Below are 15,000 nucleotides of genomic sequence, written 5' to 3' on the forward strand. Positions count from 1 at the left end.
GTGAACCAAAGGATGTATTTTGTCTATCAGAACAGTCTGGTGTAAATGCATGTTTCTACTTGTATATATGCTACGACTCTATCTACTGTGCACGTTCTCTCCTCACCCTCTCTCCCCATCTGTCTCCGTCTCTCTCTTTCTATCTATCTTTCTGTCTCTGTCTTCCTCTCAATCACCAATCTCTGATCAAAATGACCAACATTCTTTAGCCCTCAAGATACACAAATCCTTTCTTCACTAAGTAAAAAAAAACAAAAGTAAAAAAAGAAAAAACATCAGTAATATTAAAAAAGCAGAATAAAGAATAAAACTACTTTAGACATTATGTTGATGCCTCAAGACAGCAGAAACAAACAGCAAAAACCTTTTCAAATTAAAAGAAAAAAAAGAAAAAAAGGTTTGGCAGAAAGAAATGTCATCATTTTACATGTCTCCCATCACCTGCTTCTTTCCAGCTCAATTTTCCTTCGTGCTCCATGTCTTCACCTTCTGTTGTCCAATCTCATCATGTCAGCCATCACTGACCGCCTCCTCTGTCACCTTCCAAGTCACCAGCAGCTCAACGAGAGTCCACGCTCCTATAACGTCACGCCACGTCCAGTCGGAATGTAGATATGAGAAGTAGTAGAACTAGTCACTTTCATGGTTTTTGATCATTTCAAAATTTCACTGAAAAGCAATGAGAATGCCAGCTCGCTTGAATGTCACTGTGGTTATTCTTTCGCTGTCTATTTATTCTTTTTTTTCCTTTACAAAGTCCACAGACAAGTCAACCCACGAGATGAGCTTCGTGCTGTATGTAATGGCAGTGGTGATGTGAGATCCTCCTCTAGTTTGGGATGTGGTGCTGTCGTTAAATTAAGCCTGGAGCACAGGGACAGTACAGAGCAGGTGTTAAAGACAACAATACTACACAGTAATATACTCTGTTAATTCAACTCAGAAAGTGTAAACAATGTATATAAACCTGTAAGGGACGGGTCCATTCGGTTACATTTTTGCACTCTCAGTGTTACAAATGGATAAATTAATTAACATTTTACAGTGCAGAAGAATCACCTATAGTACATTTACAGTATACTGACTGACAAACAGAGTTGGTTCCAGAATGTCTACACATCCACTTCTCAGTGAGAATGTTCAATATGGTGGATACTTCATTTTGGAATCAAGCTCTTCAACTCAACATGAACAACCAACGGCACGCTACGGCAGCACTTTGGCAGTCGACAACCACACATACTTAGTTCAAACACATCACTTCACAAGGCAAGTAGAGGCAAAGGGCAGCAAAAAACCGAAGCTTATTATGCTTGACATGATATCCGTATTATGATTATGATAAGGTGCACGTTTGAATAGTAGCAGTCAATATCGTAGCAGCGTTAAATGAAGCGCACCGTTTTCATTTTCAAAGCTACCGGGTACTCACCTGATAAGCATACTTTTCATCACTTTTCAAGTCGATTAACTTTTATTATCTCATTAATTCTTAACATTAGCGCCATATGGCGATCACAATTCATCTCACAAACGATTCAAGAACATACAAGATGGGTTCTGCGATATGAGCAGGCAACACAACGGTTCAGAATCCTACTGCGATATGAGAAGGCAACACAACGGTTCAGAATCAACCCTGGATGACACCGTTTCCCAAACACTGGGTTTGTGGGTTTTTAAAAAAAACAATCAATTCAAATTAAATGGTTTTTTCAGTAATTTCATGAAGAAATAAAATAAAATTCATTAATTAGAAAACAAATAGTAGTAGTGAAAATAGCGGATCTAGGCTACACGCAGATCTGCTATTTTCACTAGTCCCGGGCAAACGTCTAATTTCTTTTTTGGGTCTCGAGCTAAAATGTTTGGGAACCACTGGTCTGATGACTGAGATGACAAGGGAAAGAAGCTATGAACTACTAGCATGAGTGACAGGAGGCCCAGCTACCTATAGTATAGTAGTAACACCTATGCAGCCAAATGTATTTTAATTATGATGTGAACTATAGAAGCTTCATTATAGTAGCTACAGGCCTTGCACCAGTCAGTGTGAATACAACGGACAGTGAATACATTTAATGTAGTTGATCACTATTCAAAAAGAAAAGAAAGAAAATACCCTATTTCAATGTAGCTTCTACTTCTTAATCTATACTACAAATGTATATGACGGGCTAATATTAGCTCAAATCGACATTGAAAAATGAGGTATGACTCACACTGAATTGATATGAAATATTTATATCAGCTTTGACAGGTTGATAAACTAATTTGAATAAGAACAGCAGGTGAACTGAGTTGAGGTAAATTTATCTTCCCTTACATTTTCATAGCTTCATACAAATTGATTGCTTCTGTCGATGTGTCCACAATCCACATGCTTGGATGCGTGTGTATTTGTGTATGAGAGTGCATCTTCATCTCCATTATATATCTAAAGGAGCTTGATCTCTCTACCCCTGGGAATAACTAAGTGTGATGAATATTGATAAGGAGTATACTGTGTGTGAAGTGTGTGTGTGTGAAGTGTGTGAAGTGTGTGCATGCGTGCGTATTAGAGATGTCCTGATACTGTATCGGATCGGCCCTTATTTGTCATATCTACCCTGTATAGTACCCTAGTATCCTAGATAGGTTTTTCCTGTTCATTGAATGACTATGATGGTAAAAGACCCATTAGGCTTTGGAGAAGCATTTTGGCCAATTGCATGGCTTTCCAATTGCTAGTTATTTGGAGTGAGTGAACACACACACAGAAACACTGCAATCATTTGTGTCAATGACACTCGACAGTGTCTTCTATAGGCTATTCAGTGTTGTAGCTCCCATATTCCATGTTTAAAATTCTAAACCCCACATAAAACATATAGATGGCGATGCCTGAGGAAGGGACCGAAACGTTGCCTTTATTAAATAATGAACTCATGTACCAAGCAGATAATCAGTGTGCAGGCGTATCCTTTTCCTTATCAAACCCCACATACAAAAAAAACATTTTTATTAACATTTAAAAAGTTTTGTTATTTTCTAATCTGAGCAGGCGGGTGACAGCAGTGCAAGGGTGAAACAGGGGGAAAGACAAACAAACAAACAAACAAACAAACAAACAAACAAACAATCAAACTAACTAACACAAACAGAGGATGAACAGAGGTGATGCTACGACCAGGACCAGATGTAATGGTGGTGATGGTGGAGGAGTGTTTTATTATCTCAGACCTACCATGCATGCATTTAGACCCAGGAGTCAACAGGCTGGGGCTTGACTTCACAAGCATCCACCAGACTGACTGCAGGCCTGTTGCTCCTGATATAGTGTTTCCTATTTGTGTCATTCTGTGGCCAAGGGAGGAGTTAAAACAAACACACAAACAAAGAGCAAAAGAAAAAGGAAAAAGGTCAATAAATTCCATCAACACACAAACGGGATCGGAGAGGCCAGTGTTAGTTCCTTGCCAAACAAAACATCAGAATAGTGATTGTCAACCAGAAAACCGATACATGCAAATCAAAAAGGCGGGGAAAGCGTTTTTCTGCAGCCAGGTTGCATTCAAAGAAAGTGCAACAGATCTGCGGGTGTGTAGAGAGACACAGTAGATTTAGAAGACAATCTAAAAACAGACAGGGTGGACTGAACATTTTGAGTGAACATTTTGAAGTCAAACTTTATACTTTGATTCTTGTGGACAATTCCATTGGACATGTTACAGGATTTAACATCTGTATAGCTCATACTGTATCCTCAAACTATAGTGTAATCTCTGAAAGTCACTTGCAAGTTGCAAAGGAATTTATAGAAGTTTATTAGTAGGGTCTGAATAGAGTCACGTGACGCAGTCTGGTATAAAGCAAATAAAAGCATAAATAACAGGAACTGTATTGACTGTATGAGAAATACAGTGACTTTCAAATCTTCTCTAGTAAATATTTAGATGTCTTCTGATATTCATTAAAGTTGGAGTGCTGTGATTTATGTATTTTCTTCCAGTTTTGATGGTTTTTCACCAGGGAAAAAAAAATCTCGGCACACCATCTTTAATATAACATTATACATATCAACCTCCTTTCACTGACCATAAACAATTTCTCTGCAGACATTATCCTGCGACACACTCTGTTTGAGTGCTGTCCACCATTTAGATGACTGGCCTTGAAAACTGTCAGACAGGCAGAGAGCTACTTGACAATGCAGCTATTTCTCCAGCAGCTATGCTAGGTTTTCTGTTACGAGCTCGGCTTCAATGCTTTTAATCAGCTTCAGATTAATTACTTCCCCAACCACAAAAAGCTTACAGTCAATTATCTGGCCGCTTTGAGGCACAGAGACTGCCTCAAATGCCTCAGAGGCACTGACATTAAAAAGCGCAGGAGAACATTGTGGCTCTTTAAAGGCTCAAGGTAATTAAGGCTTTGTAATGAGGCCCACTGTAAATAAATGGGACAATGGTTTTACATTGTGGAGAGAAACAAGAAAGGACATATAGATAGAGAGAGAGAGAGAGAGAGAGAGAGAGAGAGATATTTGGAGCTATAGTAGTGTTTGGGAAAGACTGAAAAACAGACAATTACACGTTAACAAGCTCTAATATTTGATATATTATTACCTTTCTCGGTTCATGTACTTTGATATGCTGAGGAAGGCTTGACGTGTCCGTCTATGCTGCAACTGTCCATGCGTGTATGAATTCAAAGTACCAGAAGGACTTCGGAGTCCAGAGACTGCTAGCTATTAACTTTCTTTCTTTCAGTCCTTGTGCTGTATATGTGTGCGGTGTGCACATGTGTGCATGTGATGTCTGACCACATACCTTTAATGGCTCTCTTTCTGTCAGGTCCACTGTGCTGTCAACCGTCGTGTACTTGCAGTCTTTGTCTCTCTGGTCGATGGTGGAGTAGCCGTCTAATGAGGTCAGAGAACAACCAGGTGCTTATTACAGTGACATGACAGCCAACCCCAGACTGCAGCCAACCCACCGCCTCCACTTCTTGGGTTGGAATAAAAACTGGAGAAATACTTCTATAAAGCATTCGCTTTACCCTGTACGAAGTGCAACGCATGAGGGATTTACAGCATCAGGTCTAGAAGATTTGACTAAACTGACTTCATACTTTGGGTCTTTCATTGTATTCTATGTTGTCTCATGGCAAAATTCCCAGCATCCATCTGGCACCTACAGTAGAGCAAGAGGGCTACAAACCATGAAATGCACCAGCAAAGTGACCTCTTCTGTGCAAAAATGTGTGCTCTGTCTCACGCATGTGCACACACCTGCCCGCTCACACACACACACACACACACACACACACACACACACACACACACACACACACACACGCGCATGCACACGCACACGCACGCACGCACATGTGCACCCACATCCATCTACTGTGGCTAGTAAGAGGAACACTCAGCAAAGAGATTGGAAAGATTGGAAGACACTTTATCCACCCAGTTGTGCCATGTAAATGGCTGTATCAGACGAACAGCTGTTAGCACTGAAAAGTAACAATCCTGACTGAAGAAAACAGCGCTTCTTTTAGATTTTCTTTTAAAATACACACCAAAGTCTCTAGGACCCAAAGGTCGTTAAAAGTAGAGTTTCACTTCAAGCGAAACTGCTTCTCTCATGGTCCTCCATTATAATCCATTATTTCATTTTTTACAGAAGATGAATCAATGAAATAATCAGGGCAAAAACCTCATACTCCTCTTTGATACTTTATGCATGTATTTATTATTCATTATTAAACCAGAGAGCCGCCCCCACATGTTCTGGTGTTCCAAGCTCTAACGAAGGCCCAGTTTTGTACCAACATCTTGTCAAAAGAGGGGTCTTGCATACAGCATCAAAAGACTGTCTTGTTTGAAAGTAAATCGTTGCAATTTTAAAAGATTATAGAAGGAATTTCTGCTAGTTTGAAGAGGGGAGAAATACGTATTGGTAATGGTGAACAGCTGGGAAAGGAAAGGCATAAAAAGAAGTGGGGTTTAGAGTACTGCTGGGTTTCCATTCTAGTCTTCTAATTAGGGACTCATTTATACCTGGGAGTCTGGGACACAGCAGGTAAGGATAGAAATCCTGAAGTAGTCAAGGTCCCCAGGACCAGAAGGGACAACCAAAGGTGTGTGAGAGAGAGATCTACATCCTGATTGGCTAAGGATTGGGTCATGCAAACTGCTCCTCTTACCTGGACCGAGCTCATCCATAGGTATCATATCACCGCTGCCACATTTCCTGGAGCCTGAAAAGCATTCATATGCTATTTGTAGAAAAGCAGCAGCACACACACCACAAACTGAGTCACTGCCAAAACGCTGCTGCTTTTCAGGCCAATGATTTCTCATCCAATGCTTGAATAATGCATGTTGAAAAGTGGGCAGGGACGAGAGCCACGGTTCATGTGTATGCATGCTGGCAAAAATAGAGAAAAAGTCAAAGGGGCAAAAACTGGAAGGATTAAAATGCTGATATGCCTATCGACTCCTCTTTTGATAATGATGCTTGGTGTTAGATGGGCCAATGTAATTATGTTACACCGCTTCTGTTAAACCTTGTACCTCATCTCCTCGACTCCTCCTAATTCATTCTCTTTCTTCTCTGGATTTTTGGAATAGGCCTATTCATTGTTTATTAATACTGTAATCAGGGTGGATAAAGCATTTTCTAGGGTTTTCCATTACATTTAGGTTAGTCTTGTCCTTTACAGGCACAACACAAGCCATAGATATAAAGGTATAGATAGGTCGTGAGCAGCCACACAGTCACCTTCTTTCCTTCTTTGCTGGAGGACCTGATGAAGCTTGTTGCTATGGACACCATAACATATTCATACTGAACAAAACATATCGTGGAGGCCAGGGCCCAGTGGATCGATTAATTGCTCTTGCTTGTTTGACATGGAAGTACACCAGTATGAATGGAATATCCGTTCTTTACATGTATTTCTATATTCTAAGTGAAACCCAACACTCATTACAAAAGTTTTGATCCAGATCAAAGATGCAATCCACTCTCTTCTCGAGTCAGCCAGTTTGGGGACATCGTGTTCACCACACAGTCGATGAAAGCAACAGAAAATCAACATACATACAGTACAATACCACCTCAACTTACTAGTCTGACCTTCACATACGTACACACATGGGTACGCACGTGCAGACATACAGTATACACAACCTATGTTAAATTATATTTGAGTTTGAACCTAAGAACAGTTCAAGGAATCTGGTCATAATGTAACATATAAACAAATAGTATTTGACTAGGGTCTGAAATGCACGCGCGCACACACACACACACACACACACACACACACACACACACACACACACACACACACACACACACACACACACACACACACACACACACACACACACACACACACACACACACACACACACACACACACACACACACACACACACACACACACACACACACACACACAGAGCCCTGGTGTCATCAAGAGAGCACAGTGAGTATCCAAGCTCACTTGCTGCGGCTGACTAACCTTGATTCTTCTCCATCAGGGGCAGAGTTGTGTCATCATAGCCTGGCTTGCCATTCTTAGTTGCTTTAGGTGTGGTTGTTACTGTGGGCTAAATGGAGAGGGCAGTGAGGGAGCATGGTGAGAGCAGTTAGCGATGTACTGTGTCCTTATTCCCTTCCTGTTCAATCATTTCATCACAAGAGTTACCTGTCACAGTAGGCTTTAGATAAGGGTATAAATGAAAAGCCTGAAATGAAGGAACACATTCATGACGCTATGCTGTCTGTTATGGCTCCATTCCTTCACATAGAGTGGTGGTACCTGGAAGTGGCTCTTGTTCCATCCGTCCTTGGTCAGGGCGTTCCTTAGGTCTTTGTAGCTCCACACGGTTTGCAACACATGGGATGCAGCCTTTGTTTCACGTGCTGATTGGCTGAGAGAGGAGAAAGAGAGACACATCAAGAAACACCAAGAAAGAAAGTATGGAAGGTAAATAAACAAGAGAATAACCAGAGCAATTAAACTCTGAGCCTCTGAAAAGTGACAGTTGGCTGGCTGGCAGTAATAGCTAGCCGGTTCCCACTCCAATCAATCTCTTTATTCTAGCGACATGGAATCCCTGAGTGGCCCTGGGGTCTTTCTTTTAATTCACAGCCAGACAAACACACATTTCCTTTCATTAGCTACCTCTGAGCCACTGGTGTTAATTACACAGGGGAGTGCTCTCACTTCAAAAGGGAAGGCAATCTTGGAAAGGGCAAGGGAAAACACAGCGATTGGTCTTAACTGAAGTATGTGTATCCGTGCCAACGAAAGCAGTTCTTCATATGATCAATAATTTGGATGCCAAAGGATGAAGCTTTTGAAGAGTGCTCTTGATCTTAAATTATAACTAAAGTCATCCTATAGCATGGTCACAAGGAACCATATGCAAATGCTGTGAAAACATACAACAGATCAGCGCATGTTGCATTTAAAGGCACCGTGTAATGTTGACCCAAACGCTCAATGATTTCAGGCCTGTTGCTCTAACTTCCCTGATCATGAAACAATTTGAAAAACTAATCAAGTCCGAGCTCGTGGCAAAAACTGAGCGCTTACTGGACCCCCTCCAGTCTGCGTATAGGGCTGGAAGGGGTGTTCAAGATGCACTTGCCACCTTATTGAATCTCCTGCACAAACACCTTGAAGGTAGTAAAACCCATGCTAGGCTGCTCTTTATTGATTTTTCCTCAGCATTTAATACCATACAGCCCCATGTCTTGGTTGATAAACTGGTTAACTCCTTTGGTGTAGATCCTTGTCCGGTGGGCTGGATTCTTGACTTCTTAACCAACAGATCTCAACGTGTAAGGGTTAATGAAATACTGTCTAGCTTCTACTGGCTCTCCCCAGGGTTGTGTTTTATCTGCCTTTCTTTACATTCTTTATACCAACGATTGTGTTAGCCATTTCCAAAATAGATTCATCATTAAATACGCTGACGACTCGGTCATCGTCAGCCTGCTTGACAATGATGAGAACTGTCACGGGCAAGTGGTAGACGACTTTCTATCCTGGTGTGACAACGCCTTCTTGCAGCTTAATGTTTCTAAAACAAAAGAGCTATGCATAGATTTTAGACGTTCCCCACAATCCCCCCAGAAGAGTGTTGTCAACGGACAGACTGTAGATATTGTACCCAGCTACAAGTATCTAGGCACAATTATTGATGACAAACTGAAATTCAACCTAAATACTGATGTGATGCATAAAAAAGGTCAACAACGCCTGTACTGCCTAAGGAAATTGGCTAAGTTCAATGTCGACAAGACTCTGATGAAACTGTTTTACAGTGCCTACATTGAGTCCGTCATTTCTTTCTCCATTATCTGTTGGTATGGTAATCTCTGCATCAGAGACAAAAATTCCCTAGGGAGAATTGTAAAAGTGGCCTCAAAAATCATTGGCTCACAAATGAACGGCCTAGACCAGATCTTTAAGAAACAGGTACTTAACAAAGCTCTGTGTATCCGATCTGATGCTGCTCACCCACTATACGGCGAGTACATCCTTCTCCCATCCGGCCTTCGCTTGCGAGCCCCATGTGCCACAAAAAACAGGCCCAAACATTCCTTTGTCCCGAGGATATAACCTTATGATGTGCACTTTCACTTTTTACTGTATTATCTCGTGCCTATGTCTATGCACACGCACTTTTATGACCTATCGCATAGCACTTTAAACGCCTGCACTTTAATGGTTGTGTGCACCTCTGTACTCTGGTATCCGCTATGTGAACTGTTTGTTTGTTTGTACTGTTTCATTCTTTGTTTAATGTACTGTCTATGCTGCAACCCAATTTGCCCTTCGGGGACACTAAATAAACTTGAACCTTGAACCTTGACCTTTCTGCGTCAAATGCTCTATCTTGTAAAGCTGCTTAAATTAGGATTAAACTGAATGAGTATTTTACTGTGTAGTGTAAGCACCTGCCTGTCAGTTTTAACAATCTAAATGAACAGGTGGTGGGCTGTGAAGCCATGCGTACGCTGTAACCCACAGCGTAGCCCATTAAACGGCCAGTTTAATGTGCTCTGTGCATGTTAAATATATAGGGGCTAATTGCATTCAAGGTAAAACAATGTTCACGTAAAATGCCTGTGATACAGTATATATACTTTATGGAGCCATGGACTGATTTAAAATGAACATGAATGTAATGTTTGTGATGCAATCTGGTCAACCAATGTTCATTTAATCCCTGTTTTGATGCCAGCTAACACAATAAAATCAACATAAAGACACGTTCACAAGCCACTTCATTCAGTGGTCCACTAAACATGCACAGTGAGTGCTCAAGTATTAGCATATGGCCTGGCAATGCTAATAGTAGTCACGGGTTGGACTCCCGATCCCGACAGCCTTTGCTGCGTGTCACTCCCCGTCTCTATGCCAATTTCCTGTCAGCTGACTGTACACTATCAAATAAAGGCAGAAAAGGCCCATATCTAAATTTAAAAAGCATTAGCATATATAATTAATAATTTATTCTTCTCTTACCCTAAGCTCTTCAACACACCATTATACATCTTGACTGATAGAGCTCTGATAATTATGCCATCTGACGATATCTCAGTACCTTTCATGTCTGGCCCCTTCCCTACCTCGTTCTGTTGATAGCCACCAGCTTCTCGATGGCTTGGGCCTGGATGAGGGAGCGAGCGTTCTCTGAGCTGTCAGTGACAATCTCATGGATGGTGTTGAGGATAGCTACCACTGTGTCCTCCTCCAGGTTCTTGGCCGGCCGCTGCTGACCGCTGGGTAGATTAGTCACCAAGTCCCTCATAGCATAACTCCCTGCATGTTGAATGAAAAACAATTTATCTTCCATTATTCTTCCATTGGTTGCAAGTAGTGGATAACAGCAGACATCAACTACAATTCTAAGATCAAAATGGATAATGCCTCCCAAGAGTAAGTAGGTCGGGAGTGGTTTATTGTCGGTATCAGCCGGTAACACACGAGAGTCTATCCCCGCAACGTGTGTCAATCAGTCCTGTTGGAGTATTATAAAGCATCATTGCATACATAAAAGAACGAAAGCAACATTAGGCATTAGAGAAGATGACAGGCGACGTGTTCAGTGCATTCACTGTCGGTCGTACCAATCAGGTCTTTGTTGCGGCGATCAATGGAGAGGTTGCGCAGTGCGATGGCCACAGCTCGGACCACCTTGTCAGAGTCGGAGCGCAGCAACTCCACCAGGATGGGGAGACCCTTCTCCTTACGCACCGTGGCACGAATGTAGTTGGACCACTGAAAGAGACAACTGGGAGTATCAATGACATGTCATTTAAGGCATCTGTGGATGACATATAGTGGCTTAGGTGGTCACCTACACAACAATTCACACCACTGCTGTGTTGGTATCTAATTCTGTGAAAGACTTTCTCTGATAATCAGTTCAGGAAACATTTCCCAATCAGATTTTTTACGTGCACAAGCTTTTAATGAGGTATCAGAACAGTGTAGGTTTTTGTCTGGGGCATAGGGGCTTTCAGCCTCGTGGTGACGGCCCACTAGATCACACGCTTACATGGTCTAGTGATTATATTATCAATGCACTAACTGGCAATACCATGCTTCATCAGTCATCTTGTACTTTTGCCCAATAAGCAGCTCAATGGACCAATTAGATGTTTAGTGAAGAATTGTTCCACATGCAAAGTTATTGAGGGATATTAAAGTGGTGAGGCAGCTACAAAAGATGAATTGGAGTGACACACACACACACACTATACGCACGCACGCACACGCACACACACACACACACACACACACACACACACACACACACACACACACACACACACACACACACACACACACACACACACGAAACTTGTTGCTCATTGACTCATTGTTGCTCGTTGACTCATTGCTTTAATAAAGTAATACTACAGCTACACTGGAAAATATCAATATTACATTATCATTACTACGTTGATGCAGTATTTGTACACCCAACTCTGCCAGACATGGATACACATGTTCTCTGAGATGGGCACACACACAAGCAAACACAGACAGACATACAGTCAGTGTATACACAACCATAAGACAGCATGGATGCAGCTAGTAACAGCGGCTCTATGGGCTTCCCTCAAATCCAAAATATTGCTCAGCAGGGCCCTTAATGGACAAGTGATGTAATTTGTTGCAGTTTAAACATCAATGAATTCTTCCTCACATTTGTGATGCAATACATTAAGTCGTTGACTTGAAAGTCCTTCTTCGCAGAGCAATGGTACCCCCTGAGATGTAATTAGCAATGGGACATGCAACAGTTCGGCCAGTAGGTGGAAGCAGAGAGCCTTGGAAAATAAGTTTGACTAGGCCTAGTGGCTAAGAAGCAAAGAATTAGGAAGATAAGAAGCAAATAGCATCCTCAAAGGCAGAAATGAGCAGCTATGTCCAACTCCATGATGCAATAGTGTGAAGGAGTAGACCAGACCTACATGCACCCTGGCTGGCATTCTAACTAGCTTCCATCAAGAATAAAGACACCGCAGCGGAAAAGAGTCCAATAATCCCTCAAAACCCAATGAATGCGAGATTCATCGCTGTCCTTTCGAATTAATTGCATCCATATGGCTCTGGCGTAAAGGATAAAATACAGAGCAAGACAAAGTATCTTCTGCATTAATTTAAGTGCCTGAAAAAATGCAAAAATAATAATAATCAAGAACGAGGAAATGTCAGAGCATTGCTGACACTGATGAGTGATAATATAATGTGACGCTTGTGCTAGCACTGGCATGCTAGTGGTCCTCAAGGGCTTCAAATGCAGATGAAAACATATAAGTCTAAGTGACCATTCCTGTGTAATGTGCAATGCAAAAATTAGCACCTAACAAATTAACCGCACTAATAATTCACAGCTGCCAACAGCCAAATGCATTCTCTCTGGCTCTAATTGGAATAAATGGCTATAGAGTTTCAGGTTCATTTTCCTAAATAACCAACAATGTGTTCATTTTGTACCTAAACTGAACCACCTACAGCATCATATGTAAACATCGCAGGTGCAGTACACAACTGAAACGGTATTGTTATAACTAATTAAAACATAGAGAAAAATGTCCTTAGTTTTGGTCTTTGTCAGTATCCAGTGTTTTTCTTCAAAGACAAATAATACAAGCTTACAATGCGACACCTGGCTACGTGAGCTTGTAAGTCGGCAATTTTTCCGTTCCTGCACTTTTCGAATTTCGCCCTCGACTACACCAACTAAAACTAAAACTAAACTAAAACCAAGAGGTTTTTTTCACAAATTAACAACTAAACTAAACTAGCAAATATACGCTTTAAAAACAAATTGAGCAAAATTGAAACATGAAGTCAAAAACGAGTATAACATTGGCGTTCATTCACTGGCCCCTGAACTCACAGTCCACTGTCCGGCGCTGAGGTTCTGCAGGGCCCCGGCCGCAGCCTCCAGGGTGTTGTAGTTCTGGCTTTCTGTCAGCAGTGACAGGTAGAGACGCACCACCTCGGGTTGATACAGCAGCTCAAAGCCTACAGGGAAACAAGATACGCAATCACACACACACACACACACACACACACACACACACACACACACACACACACACACACACACACACACACACACACACACACACACACACACACACACACACACACACACACACACACACACACACACACACACACACACACACACACACAAACACACACTGTTAGGCTCACTTGGAGAGATAGACAGGCCAATTAGAGCCTGTGAAGCTAGTGCCAGTAACTGGAGATTATCTCCTCACCCCATGGGGAGAGTGAGAGTGTGTTGTCTGGAACACGAGAAAGCTTGGTTCGACTTGTGTGCCCCCACACAGCGCGGAATGTTTAAAAACTGAATTTGGGTTTTTCGATTTCAGAGACAGAGGTAGTGGAAAATTAACAGAGAGAGAGAGAACATGTTGATTAATGATTGGGGATCATTTTTTATCAACAAATGCAGCATTTCACTACAAACAGAACATCTCACAGGAGGTTTGTCTAACTGGCCCTATAAAATATTCCCCAACTGTCAGTGATTACACTTCTCTCAGATGTACACGTAATTAGATTATTCGTTATTAGATAGATAGAGAGAGAGAGAGAGAGAGAGAGAGAGAGGGAGGCAGAGAAGCAGAGAAACAAAAATGAATCAAAAAATAATTTATAGAGTCGGTATTACAATTAATGGAAATGTTAAGACGTGGGCTCCCCTCGCATCGCTGAAGGTCATCTGCAAGCCGTGCTTTCACCTCTCTGGAGAGAATCTCTGCTCACGTTCTACACAGCATAATACTGCTCTCAGCCCACTCTCGCACTGAGGGAAATCTCTGTGGATTTCTTTCTTTGGCTTGAACAAAACTATTGCATTCGTATTTCAGTGCTTCTGCAAGCACACTGTGACACAGTGTGTCCACAATCAATTTGAACATATAAAAGCTCTGTTCATATACTAAAATCTTTATGTGTTTGTTTAAGACTTTTCCTATTCTAAGGGCAGCCGCAAACATTTGGTGAAAATATCAAGCTCAGTATGTATTGCAACGCATTGCAACGTGTTGTGAGCTTGTACTGTAGATCGGCTATTTTCAGAAAAGAGATGTTTTTGTACAGGGAAATACTAGCAGGCCTAGAATAGACCTCTGGGGTACCCCAGTCAAGTATATAGAGTTAATGTGGCTAACACAGAAAATAGGATATTTATATTTTTACTTTTGAACATCTCAAAGTAAATCAATTGTTTCATGCTGCTCTGTTCACTGACAGACAATTTTCAACAGCATTTACATACATGTAAAAGTCACAGCAAGCTTTCACAAATTGTCATCCAAACCTGTAGCCAGCAGGCACATGGAACATCAAAAGTTACACAATGTACAGCTCAGTCAATTTAACAATAAATAAATAAAAAATAAAGTCTGTTGAGAGGGACAACAGTGTTTCAAC

The 15,000-nt window shown here is 41.5% G+C and overlaps 1 protein-coding gene across 7 annotated transcripts in view; it reads right to left on the minus strand.

Moving 5' to 3' along the window:
- arvcfb (ARVCF delta catenin family member b) overlaps window positions 1-15,000 on the minus strand; it is a 242,226-nt gene that overhangs the window by 2,609 nt on the left and 224,617 nt on the right. For 6 of the 7 annotated variants that reach the window (XM_080766507.1, XM_080766511.1, XM_080766506.1 and 3 more), the window contains 8 exons: window positions 13,430-13,557; window positions 11,145-11,295; window positions 10,644-10,836; window positions 7,819-7,930; window positions 7,519-7,606; window positions 4,812-4,903; window positions 3,227-3,339; window positions 1-864 (listed from right to left, as the gene is read on the minus strand). The exon at window positions 1-864 is cut by the window's left edge and continues 2,609 nt beyond it. In XM_080766507.1, coding sequence (XP_080622633.1) covers window positions 3,238-3,339; window positions 4,812-4,903; window positions 7,519-7,606; window positions 7,819-7,930; window positions 10,644-10,836; window positions 11,145-11,295; window positions 13,430-13,557 — 866 coding nt within the window. In that variant the 3' untranslated portion in view covers window positions 1-864; window positions 3,227-3,237. The remainder of the gene's footprint in view (window positions 865-3,226; window positions 3,340-4,811; window positions 4,904-7,518; window positions 7,607-7,818; window positions 7,931-10,643; window positions 10,837-11,144; window positions 11,296-13,429; window positions 13,558-15,000) is intronic. The other variant, XM_080766508.1, reaches the window with a different exon arrangement.

Source organism: Protomyctophum bolini, assembly GCF_963924005.1.
Source record: "Protomyctophum bolini genome assembly, chromosome: 6".
NCBI lineage: Eukaryota > Metazoa > Chordata > Actinopteri > Myctophiformes > Myctophidae > Protomyctophum > Protomyctophum bolini.